Here is a 13,263-nt window from a genome sequence, read left to right on the forward strand (position 1 = left end):
CGCATCAGGCTCTCTGCTCAGCGGGGAGCCTGCTTCCCCCTCTCTCTGTCTCTGCCTGCCTCTCTGCCCACTTGTGATCTGTCAAATAAATAAATTAAAAAAAAAAAGAAAGAAATCTTTTGTTCTAGGCAGTGATTCATAAATAACTTATGATTTATATATGAAAATGAATATACAGTATATATGTAAATGAAAGCCTGCTTCATTGAAAATAGAAGGAGAGATTAAAAGCCTGCTTCAATCCAGAAAGTTTTTCCAAATATTGAAAAACTTACAACATGTATTTGGAATACAATCTCGAATAGGATGTTACCTCGTTTAAAATTTCCATAATTTCTTTGTCATAGCAATCCAGAAGTATTTCATAGGACTCTAAATGCCTTGCATGCATCATAGCAGGTACACAGTCCCGTAAAGCACTGAACATGTACTAAGAAGAAAATTAGAATGTTCATGAATTTAGAAAAACCACAGCTCTAATTAAGAAATATCACAAAGGGGGAAAAAAAGAAAAGGAATATCACACAGGTTAATTATCTATCTTTAAAGACAAAAATCTTAATCTGAAGACTTTTTTTTTTTGACATGTCTTACTTTCCTAAGTAAGAAGAGCCAGGTTTTATTCTCTGAAGCAAATACTTTAAACCAAAAAATTCATATTCACTTATCCTTTCTTGTCTTGAGCACTGCAATACTTATTTCCATAAGGAAATAGATCTCAGTAGCATATACCTTGCAGACAAGAAAATGTCAGACTATTGTGACATAAACTAAAATCAAGTAAAATGAGAATGATCAGGAATATGAGTAAAAAAGTTAGTTCATTAACATTAATATCAAATTTAACTAGACTAAATGCTTATTAAATATGTACAGCATTGTAGAAACATTAGAGTCAATTTTAAAATGATTTATTAAGTCAAATGATTGTATTTAAAACTAATTAGAATGGTTGGTATGGTGACTAAAAATGATGGATTATTTTTTACATTATTCTTCACTTACATGTAATCTGGCTGCATCAACGGCATTTTCATATACATCATCTAAATAAATTGGGAAGACAGCTCGATGCCAGTATAAAAAACAACAGTCACATTGTGTTTGGACTCTACAATATAAAGTAGTAATTAGTCGGAGCAAAACTGAAGTACCCCCCCACCCCAAAATTAATGAAAGGAACAACATTCTATACCATAATGGCAAGAGCTCAGTCTTACGCATTTTTTTATTCCCTGTATCATATAACCCAAAATTAGTACAGAAAAGCCAAAAAATAAATATTTTTCAATCAGAAAAATTCTAAAGCATACTTGAAAAACAGTATGTATAACTTTAAAAGTTAAAATTTTCAGTATTTTTTAGTATGACTGAACTTACAATACTTTTACCATTTTACCTGTCCCAAAGCTGAAAAGCAGAGTCTTTTAAAAAATTGTGACAAAATACAAAACAAAACCAAAAACCCAGTTACACTTAGCCTGCCTGTCTACAATCTTTGCCAAGTGACATTTTCACATGATTCTATGGCAACAAAATGATCATTAAGTATCTTATAATGAAGTAGCGTCACTATTTCTTTCAAAGATAGAAAGTTAAACGCTACTAACTACAAAAGTCTCAGCTTCTCAAAACAGAAAACAGTAAGTTTTAAATGAGTTAAAACATTAAGTTGCAAAAATTAAGAATTAAATGTGCTATATAACCTAATTCACCTGGGAATCAAATTCAGAAGACCCATTTTCCCTTCAAGAAACTTACTGCTCCCTCAATAAAAAGAAAATAATAAAGTCACAAGGGGCTTCCAAATACTAATTCATTTGAGTGAATTCCAATTTATGTATCAAAACAAAATCACAGAATGTGACATGTGACATGAATCTCTAAGTCCCTCACAAATCGATGAAATCTTGTTATAAAGCAGCAATTTTAAAAGTCCACTAGGCTAGTGGACAATCCCAGCAATCACAATTACATCAGGGTCTAGCAGATGCTCTAGGTATCACATGTTCTCATGGAGTTCTTTCAGAAGCCACCTCTTTAATGTAGGAGCAAAACTAAAATATGATCCCTAGTCACAGTCTCATTTTGGTCATGCTAAAGGAGTGACAAGGAGGAACTAATGGTCTATCTAGGTTATATTTCTTCTCTTGCTATGCTAAACAGCAAATTGCTGTTTCTATTAGCCTTCTCTTTTGAATATCATTACATATCCCTACTTACCTTTCTCTAAGCTCACTGATAAGATCCAGCTTTTTCATGACTACTTGCAGTGGAAAAAGTTCTTCATCTTTAAATGTTTTCTTTCAGGAAGGGGAAAGAATGACAGAGAAGTTGCAAAAGTAAGGACAGATTTCTTAGGTCAGTAATAAGGGAACTGTGAAAGCTCAGATTTCATTTTCTCTCCATAATAGCAATATACTTACCATTTGTGTGCCAACACTTAGTGCCAAAGAAACAATAAGTCGTCGTTGCCTTGTACTTGGTCCATTAAGAGTGTTTTCAGCCAAAACTAGAGCAGAGAGCACATCAAGACGCTGTTCGCTATATTTTTTGTCAGAAATTACTCTTTTCTAAAAGATAAAAGGAGAGAACAAGAAATAACAGTTTTATTTTTGAATCGATAACAAAAGATTCTGAGGAAAAACTTAAGGGTAATGTTTCCAGGGTTCAATTTAAGAGAGCTTAGACAAAAGTTTTCCCTGTCCATCTTTTTCTGATGTTATATGCTTTACTTCTATAACATTACCATTTAATGTTGTCAGGGAAAGCAAATGTATTAAGCATCTTTTTAAATTTCCATATTAGGCTTTTTGAGAGGCATTTCAAGATAACAGCAGAGGCCACATTCTAAAATTTAAGAAGGAAATTATTTCTTTAAAGAGGCATATTTTAAAACTATACTTAATTTTGGGATGCCTGGGTGGCTCAGTCAGTTAAGCCACTGCCTTCAGCTCTGGTCATGATCCCAGGGTCCTGGGATCAAGTCCTGCTTTGGGCTCCTTGCTTGGCAGGGAGCCTGCTTCTCTCGCTGCCTCTGCCTGACACTCTGCCTGCTTGTGTGTACTCTCTCTCTAACAAATAAATAAATAAAATCTTAAAAAAAAAAAAAAACTATACTCAATGTAATTTTTTTTTAAAAGATTTTTTATTTGAGAGAGAGCAAGAACAAGAGAACACAAGCAAGGTAAGCAGTAGAGGGAGAAGCAGCAGCAGACTCCATTCTGAAGCCGAACACAGGGCTCGATTCCAGGACCCTAGGAGCATGATCTGCGCCAAAGGAAGACATTTAATGGACTAAGCCACCCAGGTGCTACCACAATGTCATTTTTAAATACAGGAGTGTTAATATATTACATGCTGCAAGTTCAGAGTTAAGACAACCCTGATCACTCTAAGTAATAATCATAAAATACCATGGAGAAAAAGGGCCAAGAATTAGTATGTTTGAAGGCATGGAGTAAACAGATTAAACTAAAAAAAAAAAACACATATAAAACAACAGAATAGCAAACTAAAAAGATAATTATGTTGAATACATAATAAACTTCATACCTTGGCCACAGATATAGAATTAAGAGCCTGATGCTGAAGGTGCTGTGTTATATGTGAGACCGAATCAGCCACAACCATGCTTCGTCTGTAGAACATGTGCTCTATTGCCTTAAAAGAACCACAAGGAATATTGTGAAAATCAACTTAAAACTTTTAGGCAAATTATAGAATACCTTGAAGACCTTGGGTTAGGTAAAGAATTCAATAAATGAGATCCAAAAGCACTTGATATAGGATAAGATTGATAAATTCAACTACATTAAAATTAAAGAATTTCTGTTCATCAAAAGCCACTATTAAAAAAATAAAAAGGCCTAAGTATGAGAAAATTTTTGCCACAAACAAGGATTTAGTACTCAGAATAAATAAATGAATGGAACATTTTTAATGGCAAATAATTTAATAGAAAACTGAACAAAATAACTGATTTTTCCCAAAAGAAAAAACACAGTCAATAAACACTTTAAAAAGACCCCATCATCAACAATCAGGGAAATAAACACTACAAATAAAATCATTTACCTCCCACCAAAAATTTGCCTCCCACCAAAAAAAAAAAAAAAAAAAATCCAGATACTACCAGTGTTGGTCAGTTAGGGAACAATGGGAAATCTAGTCCATCAGAAGGTAGGTAAACTGACAGAATATAGGAAACAACTTGGCATCCTCTTAAAAAGCTAAACATGTACATAACACACAACCCAGCAATCCACTGTAGACACATAACACTACAGAAAAATTCTTGGCACAATTACACCAAGAAACATATGCAAGAACAACAACTTTGTTTATAAGAGCAACAATTGAAACCACCCAAAGGTCCACCCACAGGAAAACTACACAGCAATGAAAATGAAATGAAATGAAGTGAAAACCCAACACTTACAAATACAAAATTCTGAATTTTAAAAAAAAGCAAGTCAAAAATATATGAAGTAGGGACGCCTGGGTGGCTCAGTTGGTTGGACGACTGCCTTCGGCTCAGGTCATGATCCCGGAGTCCCGGGATCAAGTCCCACATCAGGCTCCCAGCTCCATGGGGAGTCTGCTTCTCCCTCTGACCTTCTCCTCGCTCATGCTCTCTCTCTCACTGTCTCTCTCTCAAATAAATAAATAAAATCTTTAGAATATATATATACATATATATATATATGTGAAGTACTACTTCATTAATATAAACTTCAAGAACATAACTGAACAATGAATGGTTTATAGATTCATCCATATCTGGTAAACCAAAAAGAAAAACAAAAACAAGAGAAACGTAGGCATTAAATTCAAGACGAGGGTTTCCTCTGAGGGAGCGGGATAAGATGTAATCACCAAGGGACAGCACAGGGGGTTTGTGAAAATATTAATATTTCCTAAATGGGATGGTGTGTTTTTAAGTGTCTATTTTCTAATTATGTTTATTAAATACATATGTATAAACATACCTATACATACATTTCTGCATTTATAGTAAATAAATTATATCTTTAAAAAAGGCTAAAAATCAGCCCCAAATTTTAATTTCTTAAGTAAATCTAAAGACATTAGCAGAAATAGCTAACAATTTTTTTTAAAGATTTTATTTATTTATTTGACAGAGAGAGAGAGGGATCACAAGCAGGCAGAGAGGCAGGCAGTGAGAGAGGGAGAAACAGCAGGCTCCCTGCTGAGCAGAGAGCCCGATGTGGGGCTCAGTCCTAGGACCCTGAAATCAAGACCTGAGCCAAAGGCAGAGGCTTAACCCACTGAGCCACCCAGGTGCCCCGCTAGCAAATTTTTTAATTTCAATTTTTACAAAAGTTAAGTGGATTCTCCTGCCTAGAAGGAGTTTTATTTATTTATATAGAATATGCTAAGAAACATTTTATCATATTTTCAAAAGTACTCAAATCACAAGACCACAGCATTTTCTCTGAATTACAAAATAAATAATAGCCTCGGGGCGCCTGGGTGGCCCAGTTGGTTAAGCAACTGTCTTGGGCTCAAGTCAGGATTCCAGAGTCCCAGGATCGAGTCCCGCATGAGGCTCCCAGCTCCATGGGGAGTCTGCTTCTCCCTCTGACCTTCTCATATGCATTTCAACACAATAAAATGGATCTCTCTTTTTTTTCTTTTTTTTTTTTAGTATACTTGATATACAATGTTACATTAGTTTCAGGTGTACAACCTAGTGATTTGACAAGTTTATACACTATGCTATGTTCACCACAGGTATAGCTACCAACTGCTCCATTACATTTCTATTTCAGTATCACTGATTATATTGCTCAAGCTGCACCTTTTATTCCCATGACTTACTCATTCCATAACTGGAAACCTGTACTGCCCTCTCCCCTTCACCAATTTTACCCAACCTTCTATACCTACCTCCCCCCACCAATAATCATCAGTTGTTTCCTACATTTATAGAACTGATTCTGACTTTTTATTCATTTGTTATTGCTGTTGTTAGATCCTACTTATGAATGGAATTATATGATATTTATCTTTCCATCTGACTTAATTCACTTAGCATAATGTCCTCTAGGTCCATCCATGTTGTCTCAAATCTCATCTTGTTATGGCTGTGTAATATTCCATTACATATATACCACATTTTCTTTATCCATTTGTCTACTGAAGGACACTTAGGTTGTTTCCATATCTTAGCTATTCTAAATAATAGTGCAATGAATATGGGGGGGCATGTATCTTTTCGAATTAGAGTTTTCAGTTTCTCTGGGTAAATATCTAGTTGTGGAATTACTGGATCATGTGATATTTATATTTTTAACTTTTGAGGAACCTCCATACTACTTTCCACAGTGGCTATACCAATTTACATTCCCACCAACAATGCATGAGGGTTCCTTTTTCTCGACATCCTCGCCAATACTTGTTATTTCCTGTCACTTTGACATTAGCCATTCTAACTGATGTCAGGGGATATCTCATTGTTGGCTTGATTTGCATTTTCCTGATGAGTGATGTTGAGGATCTCTTCAACTGTCTATTGGCCATCTGTATGTCTTCTTTGGAGAAATGTCTCCTTAGATCCTCTACCCATGTTTTAATTGTGGTTGTTTTGGTTTTTTTGTTTTGTTTTTGGTGTTGAGTTGTATAAGTTCTTTATATATTTTGGATATTAACTCCAAATATCTTCAGTCATTCCGTCAGTATTTTTGTTTTGTTGATGGTTTCCTTTGCTGTGCAAAACCTCTTGTTTTCATATAGTCCCAGTAGTTTATTTTTTGCTTTTGTGTCCCTGCCTTAGGAGACATATCTAGAAAAACATTATGGCTGATACCAGAGAAATTACTGCCTGTGCTCTCTTCTAGAATTTTTACGGTTTCAGGTCTCATATTTAAGTCTTTAATCCAGTTTGAGTTTATTTTTGTGTCTGGCATCAGAAAGTGGTCCAGTTTCATTCTTTACATGTAGCTGTCCAGTTTTCCCAGCACCATTTATTAAACAGATTGTTTCCCCACTGTATATTCTTGTCTCCTTTGTCATAACTGACCATACAATTGTGGGTTTATTTCTGGGGTTCCCATTTTGTTCCCTAACCTATGTATCAATTTTTGGGCCAGGTCATACTCTTTCATAATTCAGGGAACATGCTTAAAACTTGAGTAAAACTTTACTAATACTTAAGCTAACCTTTTCATTGTCTTCCTTCTCTCTCTCACTAAATGCTAATTTTTAATAAAGTTTAAATACATTGGTAATTCATAAGAAGCTACTCAGAAAATTCCTTTCAATGGCCAGTTTCTTTAGCCAACTGAGAGATAAGTACATTTTCCCATAATTTTTTTTTTCATTTTAAACAGTTTTATTACATGGTGTTAATATTCAGGACACTTCAGAACACCCTGTACTTCTACTAAGATTTTTGGTAACTGGCTTTAAAGTGTTACTTGAATATTTTTCTCATACTGGCTTTCAGTCAAAAGTACTACTTGGTGATTGTTTAAAAGATGTTAATTTGATTAAACAGTTTATCCTTCATAACCTGAGACATCAATCCATGGATAGCTTCTATTGTAGTTTTACAGCTGTCTCTTGTAGCTTTGGCAAGTTTGTCTTCTGACTTTCTGTCATGTGTTTCTAAACCCAACATGAAACTCCCTCGTCCCAGGTGAGCTTCTGACTGTTCTAATTTTTCAGACAAATCAAAGACCTGAGCATGGTATAGTCTGCGTTATAAGCAAACTAGAGGAACTCAGTGTATTCACCCAGTATTTATTGCATAAAAGCTCAAGCAATTTGTGATCCAATAAAGATTTGAAATATGAGACTTCTAAGGCATAATATTGTTTGCAATGTACACCAAAGTCTTCTATTTTATTAAGTGGGATAGGCTGGTCTCAGAAGGGCCTTCATCAGAGGATTTGTAGCCCTTTGGGTATGTCCTAAAGGCTCCAAGAATCACTTTCCCTGTTCTTGTTGGGTCAATTACTACTGCTACGAATGGTTCCTGGAACTACTGACTGAGCATCTGAGCAGTAATATCAATCCCAGAAAGCCAGCAGCCATAGCCAGGATGGCTGTGATACCCGCCAATTGCAATTTCAAGGCAGCCGACCTGTTTGGCGTTTTCTATATACGCAGCCACGTACTCATATGCAGCAGCCTGAGCATTTACTCGGGTTTCAGTGCCCTCTACAAGCAAGGCAAACTGTCCATAATGATCATGGTTTCACCATTCACCTTTCCCAGCATTAAGCCCATCACTTCTAAGTTGCCTCCCGATCTGCCATGCATCACCATTTTCAGTAGAGCCAATGCTGAGATTTTGCAGTACTAAAGTAATGGTGATCCTTAGTTCAGGGCTTCGCTGCCCGTTATTTCTTGCTGCTGTTTCTTGTCGTATTTGTACATTTCGTCAATGTTCTGGGCTTCCAGCAAGTTGTTGGCCAGTTCCCAGGTTTTCTGAGCCATAGCACTCCCAACGCCACCATCGCCAGGGAATCAGAGAAGTTGTTGCCTCCACAACCAAGACACAACTTTACCTCGCTAGGTTCCCGGGTGTGGGCTTCAGACCCTTCCCACCACAGGTGCAAACTTGTACTAGTCCCTCGAGGCAGCCATGACACTCCCACAATTTTTTACTCTCATAATCAGGAAGTCTAACATTACAAAAGCACCTTAATTTAAGCACAGGTCAATTTTCAATTATAATGGCAAGCAAAATAATTTTAAACATACCTTGAGAAGTTCAACAAGCCTGCATAATGCCTTAACTGAGGTTTTGGTCATTGGTTTTTGCATCGACATGTAGAGATTCATTGTGGTTTTAATAATGGTACTAATACTATATGCATATAAGAAGCCCTATAAAAAAATAAAACATTGATTATAATTATAATAAAAACTTTCATTTCTTCAACATTTCATTCTCTATGTAATAATTATTCCTCAACCTGCCAATAACTATTGTTTGTAAGTTCATTTTAAAGTCTGCTCTTAAGATTTTTAAATACTTTTCCGCATACAATATACACACGATGGTGAAGTTTCAAAGTAACCCTTAAAAGTGTATTTAACCCATTACATACCATAAGTTTAGTACTGTTAAAATTATGGTATGTAATTATAGTTAAAGAATCTTCCCATTAAAAAAGCACACAAACCCTTCAGAGAAATTATCTGAATGTCAGGAAGATATCTATTCATCCTTATCTTACCTGCCAGACAAGAGTAGAAAGACTCCTATCTGCTGCAGACAAAAGCTAAGGACTCCAAGGAACGAGGAACTGAAAAATGAGAAGGAGAAGGACAGCTGCTCTCTGGCCAGTATGCGTATCAAAAGGTACTTCTCACTTTCAAGCCAATTCCCCCTTTCCTTTTCACCAAAGCCAATCACCACTATCCATCTGCTACCGCGTCCCCTGCCTATACTGGTACTAATCAGAGTTTTTCCTCCTCCTGGCCCAATTAGAACAAATTTCTTCCTATCCTTGTATTCACAAAGGAAGAACACAGGTCTTGTGAGGTTTAAAAAATACTCTGAGTGCTTGCAAACCCATGGAAATGGGATGGAATAAGAAATCAGGAAAAAGAATATTATTTCTCAGATATATTTTCACTTAGATCTAAAAAACCACAAAGAAACATAATAATAAAGATTCTTTGGGCTATCAAGGACCAAAAAAAAGATATATATTACAGTTTAGAGATGAACCTAAACTATACTACTGTGGATATATCCAAAGAGTTGGGCAGAAGTGATATGGTACTGACTCTCAACTTCCTTTCTTTTCCTCTATCATATGTGAGAGATACAGAACTCTCTGGCATCAGTGTCACAATGACTCAGTAAAGGAGTGAGAGTCAATACAGATGGGAGGGAGGAGTTTCTCTGAACCCATAACGGCTCTGTGATAAAGAGATGTGCTAAATTAAAGAATAAGAAACAAGGAAAAAGGTAGCATCCTAAGAAAGGTGACAGACAATAATACTAAAGCTTGGGGCATAACAGGAAAGAGCCCCAAGTCTTACCTTGTCAGATACAGGACTATGACACCAGACTCCGCCCTAGCACAGCACTTAGAAAAGTTAAAAAGCAGACACAAGGAACAGCAAAAGTGTAACTCTAAGGCAGGGAAAAAAAGGGAGTTTCTTCTTTGAGGGGTAATGGAGGAGAAATAACTCATAGGCTGATATCATACCATTCAGATGGCCATTAATTTGCGTCATTTAAAAGGATGTCATTTAAAAATCTAAATGGGGAGAGAAGAGATCTAGGGCCTGTTTCTGTTAATGGCAGAATAAATAAATTGGACCAGTCTTCCTACAAAGAATATCTACCAAATCTGGGCAAAATATGTTTTTAAATCTCTTAGAAGGCATCAAAGAACTACCACAAAAATAAGGTAATATAAGGGCAAAATGTAGAAGACAGAAACCCAGAGAGGTGAGCATGGCATTTGTGGTCACTTTCCCTTAAGAGACATCCGCCCATTCCAAAGGAGAATAAAGACAGGAGCCAAATGTTATCTTTCAACATCTCACAGAAAGGAAAGGGGGATGAAAATAGGATTTTGTGGCCCATCAAAGAGGGATGGAGGTCCTGTAAACCTAGGTTCTGGATCGGGATCCTGAACAACTACCTAAAAAGTAGGATGAACTCAAAAAAACAGCCATCATGGGATTTAGGACCCATTTCAAATCATCACAGTCCATGACTGAGTTGAGGTGATCTGGGTTGCTAGTTGTCCTAGACTAGCTGTACATCAGAAGCAAAGATTATTAAATCTTCTCTGGAAAAAAAAAAAATCCAGATCTTTCAATTATATCCACAGTTTTTCATATACAATGTGCCACACATTATAAAAAAATAACCAGGCATACAAAGCAATGAGATATATCCAAAAACCAGAGAAACAAGAGATAAGAGGAAACAGCCAGATAATGAAATTATTAGACATGGGTTTCAAAATAATTATGCTGAATATGTTGAAGAAAATGAAACAAAATTTATTCAGAAGAAGAAATGGAAACTATAAAAAACAAAAAGCTAAAAAGTAAAATAAGAATTCAGTGATAGGTTTAACAGTAGATTAGAGATAGCTGAAGAGAAAATTAGAGAGAGAGAAAGAGAGATAATAAAACAAAAAGAGCACTTGCAGACTTAATGGCTGAGAATTTTCCACGAATCCTGGAAGCTCTACAAATCCCACGCAGCACTGACACAAAGAAAACTACACCTAGGAACCTCAGAGTAATATTAACTAAAAACCAAAAAGATCTTACAAGCAATCAGAGAAAGACTCACATTGAGAAAGCAACAAAACTGACAGCTGACTTCTCAATAAAAATAAAAGAAGACAGAAGACGAAAAAGTGGGGAGGAAGGTAAGGGATCCTGCCAACCCAGAATTCTGTATGTAGCAAAACTGCCTTCAAAAATGAAGTTGAAATAAGACATATTCAGACAAAAAAATGGTGATAATTCATCATCAGAGAGATAAATGAAATACTAACAGATTTAAATGAAATACTAACAGATATTCCACAAATAGAAGGATGGAGAGATGCAGGAAAGACAGAACAGATAAATATGTGGGTAAATCTAAACGGACTATAAAAACAGCAGCAGCAATAATACCACCTTGTGAAATTTAATATAGAGAATAAAAATAAACAATAGCAGCAGGGGTGAGAAAGTGATAAATATGATTAAGTTGGCTTAAGATCCTTACACTGTCTAGAAAGAGATAAAACTACTCATTTATTCAGGAGTTGAAGGTTAAATGATGTATCTTAAAATCTCTACAGTAACTATTAAAAAACCAATAAAGGTATATAGAATTAAAAACCGAATAGTGGGAGAAATAAAAGGATGAAACTAATTCAAAAGAGGAAGAAAGGAAGGGAAAAAGGGACATAGAACAAGTGAGACAAACAGAAAGCTATTAGTCAGGTGCTTCTTTAAATCCAACTACATCAGCAATGACAGAAAAAATAATGAAAAGGGATGCCTGGGTGACTCAGTTGGTTAAACATCTGACTCTTGGCTTCAGATGAGGTCATGATCTCAAGGTTGTGAGATTACGCCCCACATCAGGCTCCGCAGTCAGCACAGTCTGCTTGTTCCTCTCCCTCTGCTCCTCCCCCCACTCATGCATCTATCTCTAAATAAATACATAAAATCTTTTTAAAAAATGAAAATACAAAGATTATCAGACTGAAGAAAAATTCATACTGCTTCAGGAGACAGCCATTAAATATAAGGAGTCAAACAGATTACGAGTAAAAGGATCAAAAAAAAAAAATACCATGTAGACCTTAACTGAAAGAAAACTGGTATAGTTATGTTACTATCACACACACAAGACCTATGACAATGAGCACTACTAGAGATAAAAGGGACATATCACAATGATAAAAGGTTCAATTCACCAGGAAGATAAAACAACTGTGAATGTTATACACTCACTTGGCCTCAAAAAAACTGACAAAGAATAAACAGACAAATCCACAATGCCAGAGAGAGATTCTAAACCAACTCTCTCAGTTACTGATACAATATGCAGACAAAATCATTAACAAACATGACCTACTTGACATATACAGAACACTACAACCAACAAATGCAAATTAGATATTCAAGTGCACATGAAAAGTTTGCCAAAGTTGACCATAGGGGTGGGCCATAATGCCAATCTCAACACATTTCAAATTACCGAAATTATCTTGCTATTTCTAGATATCGATAATAAAAAATAATGAGAAAATCCTCATATCTTTAGAAATTAAAAAATATTTTTCAAGGTAACTCACTGACCTAAAAAGAAATCACAATAAAATTTCTTAAATATTTTGAACTAAAGGATAATGGAAATATAACATAACAAAACAGCAAAAAAATCATGCTTTGAAGGGAATATAATTGCATGTATTAAAATATACAAATTAATAAAGCACACAGATCCAAATGCAATCAAATCAATTTCAGTTTTTAAAAACAAAAACATATCCTATCCTTTCCAGTTTTTTCAAAGGGTTACTTCTATACATTGGATTAACAAAGAAATGACCCCCAAAATATTCTAAGTAAGAAGATGCAACTACCTGTATAAAAACATTACATCTATTGGTGAGGTCTTCAGCAAATTTATCCATTCTCTGCTCTTTAGATAAAATAGATTCCATTTTCATCATCCATGAGCTCACAAAGACGTAGTAAGACTGTACATCTCTAACAAAGGAAAATATTGCAGTTACTCAGCACAGG

General features: G+C 35.5%; 1 protein-coding gene and 1 pseudogene across 2 annotated transcripts in view; both read right to left on the bottom strand.

Annotated features, from left to right (window-relative positions):
* Window positions 1–13,263, bottom strand: part of WASHC4 (WASH complex subunit 4) — a 61,853-nt gene that overhangs the window by 26,764 nt on the left and 21,826 nt on the right. For both annotated transcript variants that reach the window (XM_044229093.1, XM_044229094.1), the window contains exons 14-20: window positions 13,101–13,227; window positions 8,734–8,859; window positions 3,556–3,663; window positions 2,427–2,573; window positions 2,224–2,303; window positions 1,006–1,111; window positions 314–430 (exon numbers count right to left, since the gene is read on the bottom strand). In XM_044229093.1, coding sequence (XP_044085028.1) covers window positions 314–430; window positions 1,006–1,111; window positions 2,224–2,303; window positions 2,427–2,573; window positions 3,556–3,663; window positions 8,734–8,859; window positions 13,101–13,227 — 811 coding nt within the window. The remainder of the gene's footprint in view (window positions 1–313; window positions 431–1,005; window positions 1,112–2,223; window positions 2,304–2,426; window positions 2,574–3,555; window positions 3,664–8,733; window positions 8,860–13,100; window positions 13,228–13,263) is intronic.
* Window positions 7,496–8,616, bottom strand: LOC122891536 (annotated as a pseudogene).

Source organism: Neovison vison, chromosome 12 (genome assembly GCF_020171115.1).
Source record: "Neovison vison isolate M4711 chromosome 12, ASM_NN_V1, whole genome shotgun sequence".
Lineage (NCBI taxonomy): Eukaryota > Metazoa > Chordata > Mammalia > Carnivora > Mustelidae > Neogale > Neogale vison.